The 25,967-nt window shown below is 45.2% G+C and overlaps 1 protein-coding gene and 1 pseudogene across 3 annotated transcripts in view; both read left to right on the plus strand.

Annotated features, from left to right (window-relative positions):
* Nucleotides 1-25,967, plus strand: part of EXTL3 (exostosin like glycosyltransferase 3) — a 97,523-nt gene that overhangs the window by 59,427 nt on the left and 12,129 nt on the right. For all 3 annotated transcript variants that reach the window (XM_053578421.1, XM_053578422.1, XM_053578420.1), the window contains exons 2-5: nucleotides 233-316; nucleotides 1,755-4,384; nucleotides 17,168-17,295; nucleotides 23,180-23,324. In XM_053578421.1, coding sequence (XP_053434396.1) covers nucleotides 2,237-4,384; nucleotides 17,168-17,295; nucleotides 23,180-23,324 — 2,421 coding nt within the window. In that variant the 5' untranslated portion in view covers nucleotides 233-316; nucleotides 1,755-2,236. The remainder of the gene's footprint in view (nucleotides 1-232; nucleotides 317-1,754; nucleotides 4,385-17,167; nucleotides 17,296-23,179; nucleotides 23,325-25,967) is intronic.
* LOC128576347 (60S ribosomal protein L34-like) lies at nucleotides 12,621-13,107 on the plus strand (annotated as a pseudogene).

Consider the following 25,967-nt stretch of genomic DNA (forward strand, 5'->3'; position numbering starts at 1 on the left):
AATGGGTATATCTGGATGGTTTGCCTGCCAGAGCCCCAGTTTATACTGTGGTCCCAGTGTGTTAATTAATAGTCCCCCTTTCATTGCAGGGAGCCTCTGGGCAGTGAATACTTGGGTTGCCTCATCTACATAAGGGAAGCCTTTTAATAGGGTGCAGTAAATAAATTCTTTAATAGCTCCTTCAGTATATAGTATTTTTTGAATAGTGTGTAATTTTTCTATTTTATCTCAGGAAAGCAAGCCCTGGAGTTCACTATCTCAAGATTGTGTACTGAAGTGTGATGCTACGTAAGCTACAGAAGGATCCTGAAACGCGGTGAGGAAGGAAGGAATCGGCTAGATGGCTTTGATAATGCTTTCTTCTTTTCTTCTACTCCATTGTTTCTTTATGATTTGATCGTAAGAAGAGGAATATTGTTTTGAAAGCGACAAGAGATTTAAACATTTGAATCTAAAGGATGATGTAAATGCTTTAGAAATACCCGTTTATATTTGCTGGAGTATTAGGTCAGCTGTTAATTACCCAAGTTGAGATTATCCAGATCCTTAAACCTTTTAGTTACAGTGTCATCAACTTTTTGTTTTTCCTTAGATGGAGAGAAGACGGTACCGAACCTTTAATAGTTACACATCATTAATAAAGGCAGAGACCGGACAGTGACTGTGCCTCTGGCGTGCTGCTTGTTTTATATACTCCTGTAGTAACCTACCTTAAGCTAAAGGAAGTTCCATGAGGTCCAGGATTATCACACATTATGGATTATCCCACAGTTAACACTTAAGTGTATCTTAGTATGGTGAATAGTTTTTGGAAGAAATGAATGAAAAAATCAGGGATGTTCTCTGCCACAGAATATTGTGAATTCTTCTAGATGTGTTGAATTTGAAGGAACACAAGGGAAAGGTTTCTGTAGCCTGTGATAGGTCAGAGAACGGGATATTGTTTTGGAATTGATTAGCCTAACGTACCTCACACCCTCTGTGCTTTGTTTTCATAGCAACGTAAGATGTGTTCTGTTAGCTCTGTGCACTTACCTCCATTTTAGAAGCTTAGGAAACTGAGGTCTGATAGCAAGTCTGTTCCCAAAGGATGAGGAATAATGCCTCTCACTTCCAAGTATAGTGTTCTTTCTAAAAGACCAAGTTGCTATTTATATTTTAAGAAAGAGCACATGGTGTCTGTTAATGGAAGATAAACGAGCAAGCAGGGAAGTACGGTTTGTCCCTGGATTACGGTGTCTACTGCTGGGTAGAGATCAAACGAATTCTCCTCATCCCTTTTCAACTCCAAGAACTGAGCTTCTCAGGGTCTTTTTTTTTTGTTGTTGTTGTTGTTAAATAGTTCAAAAGGAGACTTTCATGTTAGGAGTGAAGGTCAGCGTTAGGTTGGTTAGGAAGATGGTGCCCAGGGCTAGAATAGAATCACTGCTGACATCTGCCCTGGGTTGGTTTCAGTTGATCATAATGTCAGGGTCCTAATGCCGCCCTACGTCCAGCTAACTAGGAAGAGGGCGGATGGCCAGTGGGTGTAAACTGAAGCTGTTTTGAGCACTTACTTTTCCCATTTCTTTCTAACCACAAGTAAAATACCCACACCAAACAAAGTCTGTCCACTGGCCTTAAAATGTTCTTTAAGATACATGCCAGTGTTTCACCCATAGTTCTGTATTATTATAAGGTTTAAGGTTTTCTGTAAACGTACTGGGGGGTGGATGTTGAATCTCTTTAAGACTGACATGGTTCTTTTTCTGCAGGCCTGAGTGTTGACAAAGACATTGATGGGAGGAGGCATCTCTTCCTGTCCAACCAGCCACTATTTTGCTTTGAGTAGAAACTATGCGTGTTTGTTGGTCAGCAAAACCAAGGGACGGGAGCTATGGCAGTTGAAAAAGTCGCTCCGGGTCCAGGATACTTTTCCTGGGTTTCATCATCAGGAACCTCCTTCCTTTCATCCCAGGCGCAATGTGGTAACTTTTACCATTTGATAAAGATGAAGGACATGTTTTTTGGTCAACAACCAGGACTTAAAATCTGCTGGAATAGGATCAGAGACCATTTCAATTGCAGCTGAGGAAAATGAAATTTCCATTTTATCTGGTGCCTTGTACCAGGAGCACACTAACTCTTCTGGAAACTACCGTGTGAATGAAAACGAGGTTGAGTTTTGTCGAGTAGAAGCTCATGGTTATGGCCAGTGACCCGACGTGAGCAGAGGGGCAGGAGCCACAAGGCCCTCATGACGGGCTATACCATGTTGCGGAATGGGGGGCCAGGGAACGGAGGCCAGACCTGCATGCTGCGGTGGTCCAGCCGCATCCGCCTCACCTGGCTCAGCTTCACGCTCTTCGTTATCCTGGTGTTTTTCCCCCTCATTGCTCACTATTATCTCACTACTCTGGATGAGGCCGATGAGGCCGGCAAGCGGATTTTTGGCCCACGGGCTGGTAACGAGCTCTGCGAGGTAAAGCACGTGCTGGATCTTTGCCGCATTCGTGAGTCAGTGAGTGAAGAGCTCTTACAGCTGGAAGCCAAGCGGCAAGAGCTGAACAGCGAAATCGCCAAGCTGAATCTGAAGATCGAAGCCTGTAAGAAGAGCATTGAGAACGCCAAGCAGGACCTGCTGCAGCTGAAGAACGTCATTAGCCAGACTGAACATTCCTACAAGGAGCTGATGGCCCAAAATCAGCCCAAACTCTCTCTGCCCATCCGATTGCTCCCAGAGAAGGAGGATGCCGGCCTTCCTCCCCCGAAGGTCATCCGGGGCTGCCGGCTGCATAACTGTTTTGATTATTCTCGTTGCCCTCTCACCTCTGGTTTTCCAGTCTATGTCTATGACAGTGACCAGTTTGCCCTTGGCAGCTACCTGGACCCCTTGGTTAAGCAGGCTTTTCAGGCTACGGTGCGGGCCAACGTTTATGTTACCGAAAACGCAGACATCGCCTGTCTGTACGTGATGTTAGTGGGAGAGATGCAGGAGCCAGCTGTGCTACGACCTGCTGAACTTGAGAAGCAGTTGTATTCTCTGCCACACTGGCGGACAGACGGACACAACCATGTCCTCATCAATCTGTCACGGAAATCATACACACAGAACTTACTGTACAATGTCAGCACAGGCCGGGCCATGGTGGCCCAGTCCACTTTCTACGCTGCCCAGTATAGGCCTGGCTTTGACCTGGCCGTGTCACCACTGGTCCATGCCATGTCCGAGCCCAACTTCATGGAGATCCCACCACAGGTGCCAGTGAAGCGGAAATACCTCTTCACCTTTCAGGGTGAGAAGATCGAATCCCTGAGATCCAGCCTTCAGGAGGCACGCTCCTTTGAAGAAGAAATGGAGGGCGATCCTCCAGCCGACTATGACGACAGGATCATTGCCACCCTGAAGGCCGTACAGGACAGCAAACTAGATCAAGTCCTGGTAGAATTTACCTGCAAAAACCAGCCTAAGCCCAGTCTGCCTACCGAGTGGGCACTGTGCGGGGAGCGGGAGGACCGCTTGGAATTGCTGAAGCTTTCCACCTTTGCCCTCATCATCACCCCTGGGGACCCTCACTTGGTCATCTCATCTGGGTGTGCAACACGGCTCTTTGAAGCCCTGGAGGTTGGGGCTGTCCCGGTGGTGTTGGGGGAGCAAGTGCAGCTCCCATACCAGGACACGCTGCAGTGGAGCGAGGCAGCCCTGGTGGTGCCCAAGCCACGTGTTACTGAGGTTCACTTCCTGTTAAGGAGTCTCTCTGATAGTGACCTTCTGGCTATGAGGCGGCAAGGCCGCTTTCTCTGGGAGACTTATTTCTCCACCGCTGACAGTATTTTTAACACCGTGCTGGCTATGATCAGGACTCGCATACAGATCCCAGCTGCTCCCATCCGGGAAGAGGCAGCAGCTGAGATCCCCCATCGTTCAGGCAAGGCTGCGGGAACTGACCCCAACATGGCTGACAACGGGGACCTAGACCTGGGGCCAGTAGAAACGGAGCCACCCTATGCCTCACCCAAATACCTCCGCAACTTCACTTTGACTGTCACTGACTTTCACCGCAGCTGGAACTCTGCTCCAGGGCCTTTCCATCTTTTCCCCCACACACCCTTTGATCCTGTGTTGCCCTCAGAGGCCAAATTTTTGGGCTCAGGAACTGGATTTCGGCCTATTGGTGGTGGAGCTGGGGGTTCTGGCAAGGAGTTCCAGGCAGCACTTGGAGGCAATGTTCCACGAGAGCAATTCACGGTGGTGATGCTGACTTATGAGCGGGAGGAGGTGCTTATGAACTCCTTAGAGAGACTGAACGGCCTCCCGTACCTGAACAAGGTGGTGGTGGTGTGGAATTCTCCCAAGCTGCCCTCAGACGACCTTCTGTGGCCTGACATTGGTGTCCCCATCATGGTAATAGAAAAAGGAGGAGTTTGTTTACTGCATGGGATGGTATTTCTCTTATAGTCCATTTTCCATCTTTCTTTAGCTATCTTAACTTTTAGTAGAGAGGAATATACATTTTTTTTTTTTTTTTTTTAAAGCCTATACAGAGTCTGTTCCCCATGAACTCCCTGTGCTCGCTGCCTTTCCCGGCCTTGCCAGTTCCATTGCTGCTACTCAATTCCTAAATCTCCCAAGGCCCTCCAAAACCGAAACTGATACGGGAGCCCTGCAGGTTTACAAAACCCCTTCCGTAATCCCATGGACTTCTCCCGTTGATGATGGTAACAGTGATGGGAAAGGTAACATTTAGGATCTTGGCACTATAGTTAACATTATGTGACTTCTTACCACTGTGCCTTCATTTTATATCTGTGGGAGCTGAGACGTAGAGAGATTGGTTTGCCAATGGTCAGGTGAGTAGTGGAGAAGCTGAACTTCAGTGTATCTGATTCTAGAAACTGCTGCTTTAATCACTTCCTGTAGGATTTAGGAAGAAGACCTGTGTCATCTCCCAGAAAATTATAGAAGTTTTTCAGAAGACTGGATTTGGGATTTGATATGTGAGAGTTGGACGACCAACTCCACCTGAACATTCTTTTCTAGAGTGTCTTGTAGGTTATTTTCTAGGTGGTCTCTCATGGGTAAGTGCTGTATTTTATAGGAAAATCATAGCCAAATATGCAGGACAGGGCTTTAGTTCTGAGGGTTTTGTTTATCTACCTGCTGAATTAAACTGGCAATCTAGAAGAGAGATGGCCACCCGTGTGTCTCAAACGGGCAGCCTTAGAGCAAGTCTGAAGCAGATTGTCAACTAATTGCCTTACAGCATCAGTACTTGCCAGAAAAGGTAGCAGAGAAGGGCAAAAAAGTCTGATGGCCCATGCATTGCTACAATTTCAGTTTTTAGAAAATTTATTTTGTTGAACTAATTCATCTGAATTATTTTCTAAGCAGCATGGTATAGTAAGAAAATTTTGAGACTTGCATTGATACAGACCTGGGATTAAGTAGTTACTCTGTGATCTTTGATAAGCTTTTGACCTCAGGGTTAAAGAGAAATCCAAGATAAGGAGGGATTCTAGAAAGGTGCCCCGTGAATATATATGAGTCTTCCTTACTCCTTAAATGTCAAAGGTGATGGAAGCCAGTGTGTGTGTTCTGCCTGCGTCATGGACAGCTTTAACTAACTGCACTGATAAAGACTCGTGTCCTCCACATTATTACTCTTGGTGAAGTAACTGTTACTGCTTCACTTATTCCTGGACAAAGTACCTAACAACCTTTTGATTTAGATTTTCTTTCTTACTATTGCTGCTGATCTTTTCTTGTATTTTATCATTTACTTTATAACCTGAGACTGTTGAAAAACTGTAGGGTTATAAAGACTTTTGATCTTAGAGTTTATCTTGTGTATTAAGAAACGTTTTTGACAGGCGGTGCCTGTGGCTCAAGGGAGTAGGCGCTCGTCCCATATGCTAGAGGTGGCGGGTTCAAACCCAGCCCCAGTCAGAAACTGCAAAAAAAAAAAAAGTTTTTGTAAAAAGGGACATTTCTATTATAGATTTCTCAAATAAATTTTACTTTTTTCTTTTTAATTTCAACTTTATGGATGTCATTAATTAAAAAAAAAAAGGATTTGTTCCATGAAAAGGTGATGATAAAGCAGCTTTTGTTTTCCATTTTTTCTCTGAGTTTAATTTTGATAGTGATGTAGAGAAGCTGATGCCACCTGGTTAACAATGACTGAAATTCATCAGAGAATTTACCAGAACTAATCCTTTCTTTTAACTCCAGTGGGAAGTAAGTAGTCCTCTTTGATTATTGGACAGCTCGTTGCAATAATACAATACCTAGTTGGAAGATGCCAGAAACTTTCCAAGTTGGAGGCCAAGAGGAAACAACTTCATGCTGGAGAATGTCCCTCTATTCTCTAAATATTTTGATTTTACTTTCTGTTTAAGAGAAGCAGGTGTTTGGGTAGCAGGCAAAATTACTGATTTCTTTGGGGTAGAGCCAGTTATCAGGGGTGGAGAGAGACTGGTAGCCCTCTGTCCCCGAAGAAAATGGCACTGTTATGATACATCACAGAGTGTTTTTTTCCTTCTAGATGTAGATATAACCTATTCATTACGTTAAGGTTAATAAATCTTTATATAAATTTAGCACAGGGGTGGTTCCCAGGCAGTCTTTCAGATTTCAGTCCTTTAGGGAGAATAATTAGAAATCAGTATATTGGCCAAATGACTCATCGCAGGAACCTCCGTGCAGTTTCAGAAAATGCTGAGTAATCCGTGCTTCTCTTATGCTCAGATTCCCAACTAAGCAATAGGCATAAATGGTGCCTATTGCTTATTTATTTTTTTCCTGAAGATACATTGATGGTTTCCATGTTTTTCCCTTGTATGGAATGTGGGGCTTTCTCTGACTGCTTTCAAGACTTTGTCTTTGGTTTTTAGCAGTTTGTGATACATGTCTGCCTCAGCATGGTTTTCTTTGATTTTTATTGTGTAAATTTTTTTTTTTACACAGGCAGGCAGTTAATGTTGTTAAACTCAAACCGAAAAGTTCTGTCTCTAGAGTGGCAGCTCACTTGTTAGTTGAGGTCCTTTATATTTATTTATTTATTTTTTTTTTTTTTTTTGAGGTCCTTTATATTTAGCTGCTTTGCTCACAAGCTGCACCAAACGTGCATGGTGGGCCAGAAACTGGCAGTTTAGACGTAGAACTTAGAGCTCCCCATCCTGGCTCGCTCCTTTCTGGAGTTTCCTCCTTTCTTTCCAGGGGCTGTGTTTGTCTCAGACACTTTAATCCTCTTATTCTTCAGGCCAGAAAGACTATGGGTTTTGCATGAGAGTTTCAAGCGTCCTCCGTGGCGCTGACTCTGGCCTACTCCCAGGATAAAAGCAATAGTAATCCTCGTATCAGTCATTCCCTCCTGCTAAATTTCAGCACCCTCCATCGTTTTTCTGCTTACTTCTCTAATGCTTTCAGGAAGTTATTTTTTGCTTTTTTGGTATTTTTGTCCAGAGTTTATAGCTGCTGTCTGCAGGAAGATTGTGTCTGGTGGGAGCTTACTCCCTTCTGGAAGCAGAGACACTAAGTAGTCCTTTTCTTTTTTTCCTTTTTTAATTTTTTGAGAGAGTCTCAAGCTGTTGCCCTGGGTAGAGTGCTGTGGTGTCATAGCTCACAGCAACCTCTAACTGCTGGGCTCAAGTGATCCTCTTGCCTCAGTTTTTCTTTTCTTTTCTTTCCTTTCCTTTCCTTTCCTTTTCCTTTCTTTTTTTTTTTTTTTTTTTTTTTTTGAGACAGTCTTACTATGTCTCCCTCAGTAGAGTGCTATGGCATCACAGCTCACAGCAACCTCCAACTCTTTGGTTTAAATGATTCTCTTGGCTCAGCCTCCCAAGTAGCTGGGACTACAGGTGCCCGCCAGAATGCCTTGTTATGTTTGTTTTTTTTTTTTTTAGAGATGGGGGGTCCTCCCTATTGCTCAGGCTGGTCTCAAACCTGTGAGCTCAGGCAATCCACCTGCCTCGGCCTCCCAACTACTAGAAGTACAGGCATAAGCCCCTGAGCCTGGGAGTTTTTCTACTTTTAGTAGAGATGGAGTCCTGCTTTTGCTCAGGCTGGTCTTGAACTCGTGAGCTCAAACAGTCCACCTGCCTTGGCCTCCTAGAGTGCTAGATTACAGGTGTGAGCCACCATGCCCAGCCTATGTCCTTTTCTGATACATAGTCCCACCAAAAATTGTGGTTCGAGTTACGGCTTCAGTCTGATGAGTTTGTACATTGTCCTTACTCTGCTTTGTATTCTAGGAAAGGGTAAGTTGAGAGCCTTGTTATAGTATCCTGTGGAAATGAGAATCTCAAAATCTGTTCTTTTGGAGTTTTAAAATGTGGGCTATTGTGAAAGGGACATTTTAAAATTATGAACAGTACAGCCTGGCCCACTCAGAACCTTGCTTATCTTCAGTGTTCACTGACGGTCCTTTGGCAGCCGGCCCCTAGTCTTACTTTTTCATTCTTCTCTTCATAAAGGGCACAGATGATTTATAGAGGATGCCTTGGAAGGGACTTTGAAGAGGTGACAGTTGAGCAGAAACTTGAATGAAGTGAGAGAATGGGCCATGTCAATTCTGGAGGACTACATGGGAACGGCAGGTGTAAGACGCGGTACCCTGTGCATCTGGGGTGGTGCAATTGAGGGGAGAGTGTAGAGGGGCAGCAGGGCTGCACATCGGGCGCAGGCTGCCGTAAGGAGCCTGGGTCTTACCCTGTGTGTGTTAAGGTGCCATGATTTTTGTGGAACCCCCAGGGGAAGGACAGGAGCAGTTAAAAGACTTACAGTAGCCTAGATGAGGGGCGATGGTGGCTTGCATCAGGGTGGTGGGGTGGTGGTGGAGACGTAAATTCGAATGTGAGCGTATCACCTCTATGGCAGACTCCAAGGTCTCTGAAAGTGGCAAGGCCAGAATGTACCTTTTTTTCCAAGTGAAAACCATGGAGAGTTTTCACTGCCTTTTCTCCTGCTTCCCAGCCCTGGATACTCAAATTGAATGAGAGTTCTGTGTTCTGGGAACTTAAATAGCACGCCAGAGGGGTTATTTTAACATTATTTCCCCAGTACACTATTAAGAAAAAGGAGAGAAGACTGCTCAGGAAACTGACTCAGCCGGGCGCTCTTGGCTTTGCTAGCTTTCTGGCTTGGGACTCTGCCTCTCAGGCTGTTAAAAGGCTAGGAGATCATTCAAGACTTACTCTTGGAAAGTGGGTAAGGTATAATTTTTATCTGTGCCCACTCTACTTTTAAAAGTATCCATTCAACGAATGAAATGGTAATTTCCTAAAATTGTGATTTCTAGGTGAAGTTATCAGGAAAGATCTTGTCCAACTTCTCCAGGTCCAAGACTATACAAAGCCTGTTAGGCTTCATTAGGTATTGGTGGGCTTACTCTTTTTTTCTTTGACAACAGTTTATTTAAATAACTTGGTAGCTGTAGCTGTGGGTTGCTCTTTCTGCTTGACAATGGGCTGCATGGCTTCCAAGGGAAATCAGAAACGAATAGCAAGAATTATGGAAGTTTAAAGGAATTACTGAAAAATCATGTTGCATAAATGACTTACAATTGAAGCAAATCAATTCTTTTTTTTTTTTTTTTTCCCCCACAGTGTTTGGCCAGGGTTGGGTTTGAACCTGCTACCTCCGGTATATCGGGCCAGTGCCCTACTCCTTTGAGCCATAGGCACCGTCCTAGCAAATCAATTCTTCAGGTGATGTCTCCTCTCTTAGTTGATGTGTACTCTCTTCACCACTTAGAAGTAGGGACTCTGAGTCTGTGAGAGTTTTATTGCTTCTGGTCGCTGCTACCTACTTTGGAAACAGGTTCCTGCACTCTGGCACAGTTCAGTACGTGGTTCCTTTTTTTTTAACCAAGACTGTATTTCTTAGAAGCTTGTTTTTTAAAATAAATAAATATGTATGTATATAAATATATAAAATGAATATAAATTAATATGTAAAATAATTAGGAAGAAGTTATGCTCATGGTGTGGTGATCTCCAGCAGTTTTGAGCATTGTCTGTGGCTGAGCGCTGAGGGCACACGGTCCTCTTGTGCCCTCTGGCTGGATGTTGACGCTCTCGCCTGCGCTCCTGTGTCTGCAGTTTCACAGGGGTTGCTGGCAACTCTTTCTCTTACAAATCAAAACAGACTTGTTTCAAACTAAAATATAGACTGCTTTTTTGTACTGCATTAGAGCCATGTGTAAAGTTATAAATGGAAAACTTTGTTCTCTTTTTACCCCTTTTCCTTCCTTTCTGTTTTCTTGTTTTCTGTTCCCACCACTTGATATTACTGAATGAGCAAGTGCCCTGAATAATCAAGAAGTTTTTTGTTCATTCATCTGCTGTCCTAAAGGGAGGGGAAAAGCTAGGTGCGGTGGTTCATGCCAGTTATCTGACACTCTGGGGGCTAACGGCAGGAGGGTTGCTTAGGTGAGGAGTTTTTGAGACCAATCGGGTAACATAGCGAGATCCTGTCTCTACAAAAAATAGTTAGCTAGGCACGGTGGCACATACTTGTAGTCCCAGCTGCTCGGGAGGCTGAGTTAGGAGGATCACTTGAGCCCAGGAGTCTTGAGTCTGCAGTGAGCTGTGATGATGCCCCTGCTTTCTAGACTGCGTGACTGGGGCAGAGGGAGCAGGGAGCGACTGAGCAGGCCTTATAATCACTGTACTTTGGGAGGCTTTGGTGGGAGACTACAGAGCAAGACCTGTTCTCTACAGAAAAAAGTAAAAAGAAACAGGGACTTGCTCTGTCACCCAGGCAGAGTGCAGTGAGTGGCAATTTCCTGGCTTACTGCATCCTGGAATGCGTGGGCTCAAATGATCCCCCTGTGTCAACCTCCCTAGTAGCTGGAACTACCCATGTGTACCACCAGGCTAGTTAATTTAAAAAAACTTTGAGGCAGTCTCAAACTGTCACCCTGGGTAGAGTACCGTGGTGGCACAGCTCGCAGCAACCTCAAACTCTTGGGCTCAAGTGATTCTCTTGCCTTAGCCTCCCAAGTAGCTGGGACTACAGGCCCCTGCCACAATGCCCAGCTATTTTTTGGTTGTAGTTGTCATTGTTGTTCGTCAGGCCTGGGCTGGATTTGAACCTGCCAGCTCCGGTGTATGTGGCTGGCGCTGTACCCACTGAGCTACAGGTGCCACGCCTTAAAAAACTTTTTAGAGATACTCTTGCTGCGTTTCCCAAGTTGGTTTCAAACTCCTGGCCTCAAGTGATCCTTCCACCTTGGCCTAAACATTCTGAAGATTTTAATTTTCCTTTTCCCATTGTGCCCTCTGTCAGCTCACCTCCCCACCTGCTCGCCTTGGCTGAACTGCCCCGGTTGGATGCCTGTGACTGTGCCTCTTCCCAGACCCCTTTCCTTGATCCCTGGGCTCTGTGGTGGGTGGGTTACTTTTCTAAGTTAGAGGAAGAGGAGAACTTAGTTGCTATTTACCTTTCTGCCATTGTAATGGCTGGACAGTTTTATTTTGACACATGGATTTGCATAATACGTGGAAATGTGTTATATATTGTTAGAAGTCAGAGATTATTTGGAAATGTATTATGTATTGTTAGAAGTCAGAGATTATTTGGCCTGGCCGGGTGAAATGTAATCTTAAGGAGAAAAAGGACTTTTTAGGTGTATTAAAATCACTGAATTTTGTAGGTGGCAGTGTTCCAGGCCACTCGAAGCCCCTCTGAGTGATGTGTGGAAGAGCTGCCTGGTCAGGGAGGGCAGTGACTGGCTTGACTGTGGTGGGGTGATGGATTTTTTTGTTGTGGAAAACTACATTAGATATGAAGTTTCTTAATTCCTCTCTAGGTATCATTCTTTAATAGTATTAATGATATTGAATGCTCACCCATAATTTTGGTCTATAAACTTCTGAAGTCTTCTCTGAAGTCTTTCTGAACTTATTCTGGAAATAGAATGGCAGGGCTGAATTATGTCCTCCTTTTTATTCATTCCTTCGTGTATTTATTTATTTATTTATTTTGTAGAGACAGAGTTTCACTTTATTGCCCTCGGTAGAGTGCCGTGGCCTCACACAGCTCACAGCAACCTCCAACTCCTGGGCTTAGGCGATTCTCCTGCCTCAGCCTCCCGAGTAGCTGGGACTACAGGCGCCCGCCACAACACTCGGCTATTTTTTGATTGCAGTTTAGCCGGGGCTGGGTTTGAACCCGCCACCCTCGGTATATGGGGCCGGCGCCCTACTCACTGAGCCACAGGCGCCGCCCTCCTTCATGTATTTATTAAACATTTGTTGGACGCCTGCTGGATACCGGGCACTGTGCTGAGTTACGTCTGGTCAGTCTTTGTTCACAAGTTGCTGAGGTCTGAGGCCTCTGATGGCAGAATCCTATAGTACAGGAAGAAGTAGCCGCTGCTGTTGGGGTCACGGGAGCGTTATTTTAAATCGAAAGAAAACAGCATCAACCGAAATGAGAACCTTTCCTAAACACGACATGCTGCCTGTGGTTGAGTCATTTCTTTTAGGTTCTATTTGCCTTTTCTCAGACTTGCGGGGTCTGATTCTGATCTGCATGCCTGCATTTAGAAAGGTTTGAGTCGAGTCACTTTACAATCAGCTGCCGTCTGAGACGTTTCCGGAGCTGAGAGCCCTCAGAGCGGTTGTTTGAGCTCAGAATGCTGCAGCGTTGGACACACCGTCGTAGGCTTCCCTACAACACAGCCTCTAACAAAACCAGGCTGTCCCGAACCCCTGGTAATAAAATTGTTTACCTTTATGCCAAGAAGGTTGGGAAAGCACCAAATCTGCATGTGGCATGTGCCCAGGCAGACTTCGAGGGGTTCGTGCTTTGAGACCTGACGTTCCTATGAGGTTGTCTAAAACACCAAAACGGTAGCGCCTGTGGCTCAAAGGGGTAGGGCACCAGCCCTATATGCCAGAGGTGGCGGGTTTAAACCCAGCCCCGGCCAAAAACTGCAAAAAATAAAAATTAAAAAAAAAAATATATATATATATAAAACACAAAAACAAGTCAGCAGGGCCTACGGTGGTTCCATGTGTGCTAAATGTGGTCGTGACAGGATCAAGCGTGCTTTCTTTACTGAGGAGCAGAAAATCGTGAAAGTGTCGAAGGTACAAGCACACAGTCAGAAAGCTAAATAAGAAAATGAAGCTTTGGGGCGGCTCCTGTGGCTCAGTCGGTAGGGCGCCAGCCCCATATACCGAGGGTGGCGGTTTCAAACCCAGCCCCGGCTGAACTGCAACCAAAATATAGCTGGGCATTGTGGCGGGCGCCTGTAGTCCCAGCTACTCTCGGGAGGCTGAGGCAAGAGAATCACTTAAGCCTAGGAGTTGGAGGTTGCTGTGAGCTGTGTGATGACATGGCACTCTACCGAGGGCCATAAAGTGAGACTCTGTCTTTCCAAAAAAAAAAAAAAAAGAAAACGAAGCTTTTTTTGAGTAATAAAAATTAAGACTGAAAAAAAAATGTTTGAGTCTTTTTGTCCTTCTGATTTTGGTGTCAGAATGGATTATGGGAGTTTGCCGAGCCTTTGTCTCGCCAGTAAACACCCTACCTTTGAGGCAGAACTTTTAGAAGAAAGCTTTCATTTCCCCGTCCCCTGATTCTAGTGTGTATTTGCAAAGTCTGTAAGGGCAGAATGTCTTTGTGGGTACGGGGAAGGGACTGTCCTCAGTTAACCAGCTGTAGTTATTCTTCCAAATACTGTGTACTTTATTGGCTCCCGGAGATTGACTTTGAACCAGGTGTCTTAGCCGTGGCACCAGTGACATCTGGGCAAGGTCATTCTTTGTTGTGTGGGTGTCCTGTGCCTCAGGGGATTTGGCAGCATCCCTGGCCTCTGCCTGCTAGATGCCAGCCTGCTCCTCCCACCCCCTCCAGACATTGCCTAAGGTTGCTTAGCGGGCAGTCACTCCCGGTGAGAATAACAGCTCTAAATTCTTTTTTTGAAAAAGTTATTTTTTTGTAGTGACAGGGTCTCACTATGTTGCTCAGGCTGGTCTTGAACTTCAGCTTTTCATTCTTCCCACTGCAGCTTCCCAAAGTGCTGGGATTGCAGATGTGAGCCACCCGGCCTGGCCATGCTCTATAAATTCTTAAAGGAGATTTATTGACTACCGTTGGTCGGCTAACCACAGATAAACTATAATGCTTCGTGTTGCATTTCTGTGAATCCTTAAAAACTTTTATTCTGATTGCTGTTCTGATTGTTAAAACGCAGTTCCCTTTACCTCAACATCTGCTGTCGTCTAGCCCCGAGGAGTTGTGCCAGCACGAGCCGAGTGGCAGGTCTGCTGTGTTCCTGGCATTCGTAGAACTAGTTTCTTCCTGCTTCTTGATATCCAACTAATGGACTTTAATACACCTGCTCAGTAACTGGCTGTGAAATCCAGGCCCAAACTCTAGCTCTGCACCCCCTGCCTCCTGCTCAGGTCTAGTAAAGCACAGCAGATTTTCTTGATTTGGTTCAGTTTGTAAATTAGACAAATAATTTTGAATATGTTCTGTATATCAGATCATCATTTTAGTTTTTCTTATTTCATATTTTTAGATTGTTTATAGGGTTGTCAAATTTGGCTGATAAATAATTCAGTTTTTCAGACAATGTGGTTGTTCTGTTGATTCAGTAGAGAGGTTGCTTATGTTCTCCTATCTGGTAAGTGGAGGAATTCGAATTTGAACCTAGGCTTTTCTGGTGAACTCCAAAGCTGTGCTTTTTTCCCTCTGTACTGGTGCCTCTCAAAATTTAGTGTGTACAGGAATCAAGCTGGGGAGCTTATTAAAATGCAGATTCTGGCTCAGTGGACTGGAGTGGGACTACAGGTGGACTACAGGTCTACCAGTCCAGGCCTGGGTGATGTGTCCGTGCTCCTGGTCTGTGGGTCCTGCTCTGAGTACTGAGGCTCTGTGCTATGTTCCTGGTTTACTGATTTTGCTGTAAATAGCCCTCCTGGAGATTAACCTACAAAATTGATCATTTACAAGTGAATATTCAGAAATTGATTTTTTTTCAATTATTCTTCCTTTTAAGCTATGTGTACTCATGGCTAGATTTTAAGCTGTGTATGTTCACTGCTGGAGCTTTGTTCAGTGGAACTGGCAGGAGGACAGTTCTGCAGTAAGTGACGCTGGGTGTGTTAGGAAAGTGAAATGAAGGATGGGGATTTGTCGGGAGTTTCAACAGCTGCTGTATCACATCGTTTCTAAGGTGCACTTACTTTTCTTTTTATGTCTCTGAGGTTGGGCATACCTTGTGATACGTGGCGTTTTACCAATGCCGAGCTTGCCCTTAGTTCCTGCCCCTTCCAGCCATCTTCCTGCTCCACAGGAGCAGAGCTCGGCGTCTTCCTCCCCGCTACTCGCTCGCTGCCGCCGGCCTCAGTTCCTCTGTTCTGTCGCCACTGACTCTGCACCTAGGAGGCCGTAGGCTGCACACTTGGGTCTCTGTTGGCCACTCGTGCTGTGGGGCAGGTGCATCTGTGTCTCCGCGTGGCCCTGCTGGCTGTCACCCATAGTAGCAGGTCCTTCTTTGTCTTCAGTTAGGCCACAACTCCTGGGGCTGAGGTAGAGTCTGAGAAAACCTGTGTAGAAGGCTTGGTGCCATAGCTCAGTGGGTAGGGGCCAGCCACATACACTGGGGCTGGTGGGTTCAAACCTGGCCGGCCTGCTGAACAATGACAATTGCAACAAAAAAATAGCCCGTTGTGGTGGGCGCCTGTAGTCCCAGCTACTGGGGAGGCTGAGGCAAGAGAATCGCTTAAGCCCAAGAGTTTGAGGTTGCTGTGAGCTGTAACGCCACAGCACGCTACTGAGGGTGACATAGGCTCTGTGCCAAAAAAAAAAAAAAAGGCAGAAATGACTCTTTTTGACAATGAAGGTGTGACAAGAGGCACTGGAGCTGGGTCTACAGGGTGAGAATGGAAGAAAAGCTAAGACAGTGCTAGTGAGGTCATGGAGTGCCTTTGACACATTTGTAAACTTAACGGTCTCAGATGCAGTCTGTTCCTCAGGCCAGGCAGAGGTTAGCCCAAGACAGGTAAAATGGTCTCTGGAAAGTGAGGGGACCCTTCCTGGCTTCCCCCAAAAGATTGTTCTTCAGGAGGTTCTCTTCATTTTTGGAATAAAACAATGGTTCCTCATCAGTTGGACTAATTAGATATACTGTAGAAATAAAACGAAGTGCTGACTATGGTCATTTATTTTAGTAGTAGGTGTCAAGCAGAATGACAGAGCTACTCACCTACCTTATAGGCAAATTATGTTTATTAGTCAGAGGCACTAATCTTTGTTTTATAAAGAAAATGCTGGGCGGCGCCTGTGGCTCAGTCGGTAAGGCGCCGGCCCCATATACCGAGGGTGGCGAGTTCAAACCCTGCCCCGGCTGAACTGCAACCAAAAAATAGCTGGGCGTTGTGGCGGGCGCCTGTAGTCCCAGTTACTCAGGAGGCTGAGGCAAGAGAATCGCTTAAGTCCAGGAGCTGGAGGTTGCTGTGAGCTGTGTGATGCCATGGCACTCCACCAAGGGCCATAAAGTGAGACTTTGTCTCTACAAAAAAAAAAAAAAAAAGAAAAGAAAATGCTGCTTTGCATGTAATATTTTTTTTGGATGGATGTTCTTTATATTCGAGTTTGGTAGATGCAGAGCTATTTTACTGAGTAAATTATATCTTGAAAGGAAAAGCTGTGTTTGTGTGGTCAGTGCTATGGGAAGGAATTGCAAAGGCGAAGCGAGTAATGTCAGGTGGGTTATGCTGCCTTTTTTTGATGGGTGTCAGAAATAACAGACTCACAGTTTCTGAGTTTGGTGTTAAACCAGGGAGCGCGCTGGGGCTTCTGCCGCGGGAACTGGACCTCAGTTCTGCTCTGCCACCTGCTGTTCCCTTGGAAAAGTAACTTTTTAATTTCCCCAGACTGTTTATTGCACATGTAGAATAATCCTCAGCTTTAGCTGGTTTCACGAGAGCATTAGTTAACAAAGGAATCAAGCTTAAATGTGAAATCCTTCTACATTTGCCCAATTATGAGGCAGTTTTTATTCCTGAAAGGTGTACGCTGGATTTTCCAGGGGGTTGGGTAATCAGACAAAATGATTCTGTAAATTTAGCCCCAGTCTCCTCTGACCTAAAGGAAGTTTTGGTTTTGCTTTCTAATGCAACATCGGTTTTTTTTTTTTTTTTTAGTCCTTTTCCTTCCTCATTACAGGTGGTTCGTACTGAGAAGAACAGTCTGAATAATCGATTTTTACCCTGGAATGAAATTGAGACTGAGGCCGTCCTGTCCATCGACGACGACGCCCACCTCCGCCACGATGAGATCATGTTCGGGTTTCGGTGAGGGACTGGTTTTTAACCAGGAAACACTTTGGTTTGCAAGTGACAGAAAACCCAGTCAAAGGTGGATTAGGCAGCAAACTGAGTTTCTTGGTTGACATTAGTGAAGAAGCTGTTAGAGGGCGTGAGCGCCGCTCCAGGGACTTGGTGGTGGTGGATTCCACCCCTCCGTCCCCGGGCCCTGCTGGGCTCTCACTGGGCTCTTCCTCGGAGGCTGGGGAGATGGAATCCTTTGATTGACTAAACTGTGGTCACTTGCTTGTCCCTGGTACGGCGCACATGTCATCCTTAAACCCAAACCACATGGGCTGAGAGTGGAGGCAGGGGGAACTTTCCTGAAGGAAACGTGAGGTTTTTGTTGTTAGAGGAGTGGGCAATAACTCCCAGGCAGGCGGTAGCCACATCTTGCTGAGTGTTGGAGCAATGGAACAGTGCCAGGATCCTAGGGCCAAGAAGACTGATGGAAAGAGGATGTTGGAAGCCAAGATCCAAGAGAGAAGGGAGCAGGAGGTGTGGTGGTGCTGGTGGTGCTGCCTAATCACGGAGCCCGTGCTGCCTAATCACGAAGCCTGTGCTGTGTAATCATGGAGCCCGTGCTGCGTGTCGGGACCGGCCGAGCACCCGGGTGTGTCTCATCAGTCCTGAAACTTGATGACATAAATTGCAGTTGTGTCCATTATGTAGGAGTAAATTGAGGTCCAGGAGAACAGAGCCATGTAGAAGCTAGAGTGGCAGACAGAGCTGGGATTCCAACCAAGTGTCTAACTCGAGAACAGCCACTCAGCCACTCAGCTCTCCCGCTTCCTGAGTCTTAGTCATTTCTCTTAGGCCTGAAGTCCCCACTTGAGGGACGCGGCAGGTAAGAGAGTAGACCGGGGCTGCTCTAGGTGTGCCATGGACAGTTCGGTACTCGTCCACAGTGAGGTAAGTACAAAAATTGAGGCTAAGCATTGTAGAAACCTTGAAAGCAGTTTGACATTTACTGTGACTTCTGAGCATGTGATCATTTTTCTTGCTGTTCATTTATTGCAAAATTTATTGAATATAATTAATATGCCCTGTAATTCACTCAGGTAAGTAGATTCATAGAGTTTGTGCAGCCATCAGTGGTTAAGTTTAGAAATCTTTATCACCGCTGAAGGAAACCCTGTATCAGTAGCAGGTACTTCCCGTTTTTCTCTACCCCACTAAGTCCTAGACGTCCACTATCTTCACCACTGTGGATCTGCCTCTTCTGGACGTGGATGGAAACGCAGCCATACAGTTTGTGGCCTTTCACGATGGGCTGCTTTCTTTTAACTTTGTTTTTGGAGGTTCCTCTGTCTTGTAGTGGGAACTGGTTCTTAGTTCCTTTTTTCTGTATGTGCTTCTTAACCGGTTGGCCTTTTTGTACATCTGGCTATTCAGATGTTTCGATCAGCTTTTGGTGTCATATTTAACAAACCATGTCTTTCCATTTTTATTACATTTTATAAAAGTATCAGTTCACGGGCGGCGCCTATGGCTCAGTCGGTAAGGTGCCGGCCCCATATACCGAGGGTGGCGGGTTCAAACCCAGCCCCGGCCAAACTGCAACCAAAAAATAGCCGAGCGTTGCGGCGGGCGCCTGTAGTCCCAGCTACTCGGGAGGCTGAGGCAAGAGAATCGCTTAAGCCCAGGAGTTGGAGGTTGCTGTGAGCTGTGTGAGGCCACGGCACTCTACCGAGGGCCATAAAGTGAGACTCTGTCTCTACCAAAAAAAAAAAAAGTATCAGTTCACATTAAATTTGGAGGAAAGTTCTTCCTCACAGAGAGTTTGGGCAAAATCGGAATCTACCAGAGTAGATGTTCATGGAGGTCTTCTCAAGTGGAGTTTGAATCCAGGATAGGGGGCTCTTTTCTCTCCCTTCTGCTGCGTTCAGTGAGGCCTGACCTGACTCACCTGGGCTCAGGCTTGTCCGTGCTGATGATTAAATCTATTTTATTTTTTTATTATTATTTTTTTTTTTGTAGAGACAGAGTCTGATTTACCGCCCTCAGTAGAGTGCCATGACATCACGCGGCTCACAGCAACCTCCAGCTTTTGGGCTTACGCGATTCTCTTGTCTCAGCCTCCCGAGCAGCTGGGACTACAGGCGCCCGCCACAAGGCCCGACTATTTTTTGGTTGCAACCTTGGCCGAGGCCAGGTTTGAAATCTATTTTAAAGAATAGACACATTCTGACAAATTCAAACATCCAGTTTTCTTTGCTCCTACCCAGCCTCTCACATTCCTTTAGTAATAATCTTATTAACATTATTTGTAATAGTTTATTGCCCTGTAGGCTGCCTGGGCTAGAGTGCAGGGTTGTTGTCATAGCTCACCGCAACCTCCAACTTTGGACTCCAGCAGTCCTCCTGCCTCAGCCTTCTGAGTAGTTGAGATCACAGGTGCACACCAGCATACTTAACACATTTCCCCCCGATTTTTTTGTAGAGATGGAGTCTCACTGTGTTATGCAGCGTGGTCTTGAACTCCTGCCCTCAAGCAGTTTTCCCACCTCGGCCTCCAAAAGTGCTGAGATTAAAGGCACAAGCGACCACGCCTGACCCCGTAGTATATTACTGAAGCGAATCTGTTGATAGCTGTAATTAAAAAACAAAATTCTGCTGAACTGAGTTGCATTCCTTCAAACAAGATAACTAGCTGGCTCTCTTCACTTGTTTTGGTGAAAGGAAGAAAGCTCTGCAGTGATGCTGGGAATGGTTTTTGCTGTTGAGATGTTATGTTGATGGTGGGAAGAAGGGCTGGATTTCTGCTCCGGCGTGACACAGCTTCATGCCTTCTGGAGAACTGGGAGCAGTGGACAGGGTCATGGGGGTGAAGAGGAGGATTGCCAATTGCCCCGGATTCTGAGAATGATCTTGATAAGGATCCTAGCTTTGATGGGTTTGAAGCAAAGGTAGCTGACATTTGCAATCTTTGGCCCTTGATTTAGGAAGACTTTTGACCTTTTCCATGTCATTTCCCAGTAGATTTCCAGGTGTTAAGAGAATAACGGGAAGCCTTTAATGTGTCTGTTAGGAATGGTTTGAATTTGAGGTTTAGCCTCTGGTAATGGAGCTGGTGAATTATCTCTGGTTGTACAGCCTAACTTTTTCTTATTTGTTTGGGTATCCTTTGATCTGAAAGCTTTCTCTTAATAATCGCAATTCGTTTACTTTAACGAATGAATGAAACAGACCTAAGTTCAAAGGAAAGGGTGAGTCTAAGAATTTTTCCCTCTGGTTCTGTAGCTCAAGTGGCTAAGGTGCCAGCCACCTACACCAGAGCTGGAGGGTTAGAATCCAGCCTGGGTCTGCCAAACAACGATGACAACTACAACCAAAAAATAGCTGGGCGTTGTGGCAGGCACCTGTAGTCCAGCTGCTTGGGAAGTTGAGGCAAGAGAATCGCTTAAGCCCAGAAGCTGGAGGTTGCTGTGAGCTGTGATGCCACGGCACTCTACCCAGGGCGACAGCTTGAGGCTCTGTCTAAAAAGTAAATAAATAAATATTTTTCCCTCTGGCAAAAGATAGATCTCGACTAATTTCAACTTTTGTAGTTAAGAAAGAAGAGGTGGTCTTAAGTGGTAGATAAGAGAAAGGGGACACAGAGAGGCTTGAAGACGAACGTCCACACCAAAAGCAGCCTGTGAACAGTCGCGGCAGCTTATTACAGTCAGAGGTGTAGTCAACCGCAAAAGATAAATACTGTGTGGCTCGACCTGTATGAGGTTCCGAGAGAGTTAAGTTCAGAGACGGTAGAGTGGAGTGGAGGTGGCTGGGAGGGCAAGTGAGTTCAGAGGGGCAGAGCTTTAGCATGGGAATAAGAAAACGTTCTGGAGATGGGTGATGGTTACACAGCAGTGTGAACATACTTTTAATGCCACAGAATTGTACACTTAAAAAGTGGTCAAATTTTAATTAAAATCGGTTGTCTATGTCTAAAAATAAGCCCATCTGGATGCCATTATATTGTGACGGAAGTTGTGCTCATCCCTAGGTCTACATTGGATGCTTTGAAACTTACTAGGAGAGGAACTCTTTTTGAAATGAAATATTCTGTAATTTAAGAATTGAAGTTCCATGTGACAGGGGAGTTTCTTAGAAAGTTTAAATCTCCTGAAGCCCCTTCATGGGCCTCTTGGGTTCTGTGGGGTTTAAGTGCTTTCAGCTCCCCAATTTTAACCTGTGACAGGGGATTGATTTTGTTTATACCTTACCTATAAACTTGGAAATACATACAATTTTCTGTCGAAACATTGAATTCTCAGTTAATTTCTTGCATTTAATGAAACCTCTTGTTTGTAGGGTTCTGTAGACTTCATCTCACAATGCGTGTTTCCCCCTCAGCCCTGCTATAGTTAGTTTACTCCTGAAGGATCTCTGTAAAAGAAAAGTTAAGCATGTGATGTATGTAAATTACATACCTGTCTTACTGAACTACTATATCATGCTCATTAAAAACCTTTTATAGGGCGGTGCCTGTGGCTCAGTGAGCAGGGCGCCGGCCCCATATGCCGAGGGTGGCGGGTTCAAACCCAGCCCCGGCCAAACTGCAACGAAAAAATAGCCGGGCATTGTGGCGGGCGCCTGTAGTCCCAGCTGCTCAGGAGGCTGAGGCAGGAGAATCGCTTAAGCCCAGGAGTTGGAGGTTGCTGTGAGCTATGTGAGGCCACGGCACTCTACCGAGGGCCGTAAAGTGAGACTCTGTCTCTACAAAAAAAAAACCTTTTATAAAGAAATTAAGATTAAAAATAGGAATTGGTATCTTCCTTATTAGCAGATGATTGTACATATCTCATTCTGGAAACCTCTTCCCGTATTATTTCAGCTGATGTTTTCTGGGAGGGCTGAGAAGTGCTGATGCCAGAAGTTAGGCAGTAGTAGGTTCTCATTGAGAAAGCTGCATGTTGGCCGTGCGCGGTGGCTCACGCCTGTAATCCCAGCACCCTGGGAGGCTGAGGCGGGTGGATTGCTTGAGCTCAGGAGTTTGAGACCAGCCTGAGCAAGACCGAGACCCCATCTCTACTAAAAATAGAAAAACTAGCCAGGTGCACTGTGGCTGGCACCTGTAATCTGAGCTACTTGGGAGGCTGAAGCAAGGGGATCACTCCAAAAAAAAGAACTGTAAGTGGTACTGTTTGCCTTTATTGTACATGTGAGTGATTTTTTTCTTTTCTTTTTTTTTTTTAGGGAAAAGTAAAAAAAGCCTAAGAGCTAGAGCCTATAAAATAGAGGCAATAATTTTTTTTTTTTTTTTTAGATCTTAATCTTTTTATTTTTTTTATTGTTAAATCATAGCTGTGTACATTAGTGCAATCAAGGGGTACAATGTGCTGGTTTCATAAACAATCTGAAATATTCTCATCAAACTGTGGAACATAGCCTTCATGGCATTTTCTTAGTTACTGTATGTAGACATTTGTATTCTGCATTTAGTAAGTTTCACCTGTACCCATTCTAAGACGCACCGTAGGTGTGGTCCCACCAATTACCCTCCCTCCACCCTAACCTCCCCACTCCCTTCCCCTTCCTTGGCCCTATCCTCGTAGTCTTGTGCTATAGTTGGGTTATAGGCTTCAGGTGAAAGCTATAATTTAGCTTCATAGTAGGGCTGAGTACATTGGATACTTTTTCTTCCATTCCTGAGATACTTTGCTAAGAAGAATATTCCAGCTCCATCCATGTAAACATGAAAGAGGTAAAGTCTCCATCTTTCTTTAAGGCCGCATAATATTCCATGGTATACATGTACCACAATTTGCTAGTCCATTCGTGGGTCTATGGGCACTTGGGCTTCTTTAGAGGCAATAATTTTAAACATTCCTGAGGATCTTTGAGCTATGCACGCACGTGTGTGTGTGTGTGTGTGTGTTTCCAGGGTGTGGAGAGAAGCACGAGACCGCATTGTGGGCTTCCCTGGCCGGTACCATGCGTGGGACGTCCCTCATCAGTCCTGGCTCTACAACTCCAACTACTCCTGTGAGCTGTCCATGGTTTTGACAGGTGCTGCCTTCTTTCACAAGGTAAGAAAAGGGCGATGAGAATGGCATTGAGGTGGGAGGAGTGCTTGAGGCCAAGAGTTCAAGACCAGTGTGGGCAACGTGGTGAGACCCCATCTCTATGAAAAATAGAAACATTAGCCGAGCATAGTGGCGAGCGCCGGTAGTTCCAACTACGTGGGAGGCAAGAGTTTATTTTGAGGTTGCCGTGAGCTGTGATCATACCAGTGCTCTCTAGCTTGAGTGACAGAGGGAGACTTGTCCTCAAAAAAAAAAAAAAAAAAAGTTTTTTATTAGGTGAGAAAAGTTTTTCTATGTTTTAAAAATATGAAGATCTGTAAGTTTATCAGATTAACATCATTTTGGCAACAAAACCACATACTGGTGGAAATACCTGCGAACATTTGTTCTCATAATGTTTTCTATATAGGCTTTTTTTTAAAAGGAGGTTTTTTGTTGAAATGTTACCTTTTCCTTGAAGACTTGAATTGTGTTTAATTCTTGTCAGCATACTAATGGTAGTCACTGGCCATTTAAAAGGTCGACAAATTTGAATCATCAGTCTTTGTGTAAAAAAGAAAAAGTAAGTATAATTCATCTTGTAAGCTCACCAACTCTTCATGGTAACTGGCAAATGACTCTGGGCTGCAAAAATTTTATAATTATTTCACTATATAGATTGTACTATTTAATGAAGTGTGTGAATCAGTTTAGCTGGGCACATCACCCGTTGATTTGTCACGAGCAAATTACAGCTCCCTGCAGTTAACGTGTGCCCTGTTTTGTGCTATTTGCTCCTTTCTGTGCTGTAAGTATCTTACTGAGGCTGGTTTCAGGTTATCAACATGAATCACTGAACACAGATTTGGGAAGAGATGCAGTTGTGTACTGTTACATGGTATTTTCACCATACACAGATAGAAATAGCTCCAAGATAACAGTAAAATATAATAAATAATAGTAAACACTTGTAATAATTGAGGTGTAGGTATTTATTGCTTGGATTTTTTTTTTTTTTTCTTTTGCAGTTTTTGGCTGGGGCCAGGTTGGAACCTGCCACCTCCGGTATATGGGACCGGTGGCCTACTCCTGTGAGCCACAGGCACCACCCGTATAGCTTGGATTTTTAATGTAATTTTTAGGTTTATTTAGCTACATCTTTAATAATGGCTATGGTTAACAGCAGGCTCACAGTTTCTGAAAACGTAGCGTTTAGCAGTGTAGCAGGTGTGAGTGGCTGCAGCACACCACTTTATGGGCCTTGTGACAGTCTGAACGCTGAGTGAGCCGGGAGCGTTGGAGGCTTTGGGGTATGGGATTGGCACGTTCACTTGGCTTCACGTAAGATGATTCCCTATAGTCTCAGCACTCAGGGAGTGCTCAGGGAGAGACTAGGGGAGCAGACTGTTCAGGAGGTGACTTGAAGAATCTGAGGAAAAGAGGAAGGTGGTTTGGAGCAGGACGCAGCCAGTGGTGATGGTGAGAAGAAACCAGATTAAAGAATCTGCAAGTGAGGCTCAGCGCCTTGTAGCTCAAGCGGCTAAGGTGCCAGCCACATACACCAGAGCTGGCAGGTTTGATTCCAACCTGGGCCTGCCAAACAACAATGGCAACAACAACCAAAAAATAGCCGGGCCCTGTGGCAGGTGCCTGTAGTCCCAGCTCCTTGGGAGGCTGAGGCAAGAGGATCACTTAAGCCTAGGAGTTGGAGGTTGCTGTGAGCTGTGATGCCACAGCACTCTGCCCAGGGTGACAGTTTGAGGCTGTCTCAAAAAAAAAAAAAAAAACAAAAAAAAAAGAAAGAATCTGCAAGTGAGGCAGTGAGGGAGTAGATGTTTCATGAGTCCATGATTTATTGAGGTATGAGAAGGTATCAAGGCTTTTCCTCCCTCACTTAACTTTTTTTTGCCATTGTCAGAGATAGAATATTGTTTATCTGAACCAGTGTCTGACCTACTTTGACAGATATTTGCACTGATTTTAAAATCTTTATACTGATTCCATGTAGGGAGATGATATGAAGTTCTGTTCCTCAGAGGGGTTGATGATGGCAATTCGAATGGGAGAATTTTTTTTTTTTTTTTTTTTTTTTGAGACAGAGTTTCACTATGTTGCCCTCAGTAGAGTGCTGTGTTGTCACAGCTCACAGCAACCACAAACTCTTGGGCTTAAGTGATTCTCTTGCCTCAGTGTCCCAGGTAGGTGCCCACCACAACACCTGGCTATTTTCTTGTTGCAGTTGTCATTGTTTAGCTGGCCTGCGCTGGGCTTGAACCCACCAGCTCCGGTGTATGTGGTTGGCACCCTAGCCACTGAGCTACAGGTGCCGAGCCTGTTTTTTGTTTTTTTAAGACAGGGTCTCACTGTCGCCCTGGATGGAGTGCTGTGGTATCGTCACAGCTCACAGCAACCTCAAACTCTTGGACTTGCGCAATCCTCTTGCCTCAGCCTTCCGAGTAGGTAGGACTACAGGTGCCCACCATGACTCCTGGCTAGTTTTTCTACTTTTAGTAAAGACAGGGTTTTGCTCTTTCTCAGGCTGGTCTCAAACTCCTGAGCTCAGCCTCCCAGAGTGCTGGGATCACAGGCATGAGCCACCATGCCCGGCCTGGCTCCAACCCTTTAAGTTCCAGTAGTACTTGCCAGTTCGTGCCACCTGCCAAACAC

This window comes from Nycticebus coucang, chromosome 24 (genome assembly GCF_027406575.1).
Source record: "Nycticebus coucang isolate mNycCou1 chromosome 24, mNycCou1.pri, whole genome shotgun sequence".
Taxonomy (NCBI): domain Eukaryota; kingdom Metazoa; phylum Chordata; class Mammalia; order Primates; family Lorisidae; genus Nycticebus; species Nycticebus coucang.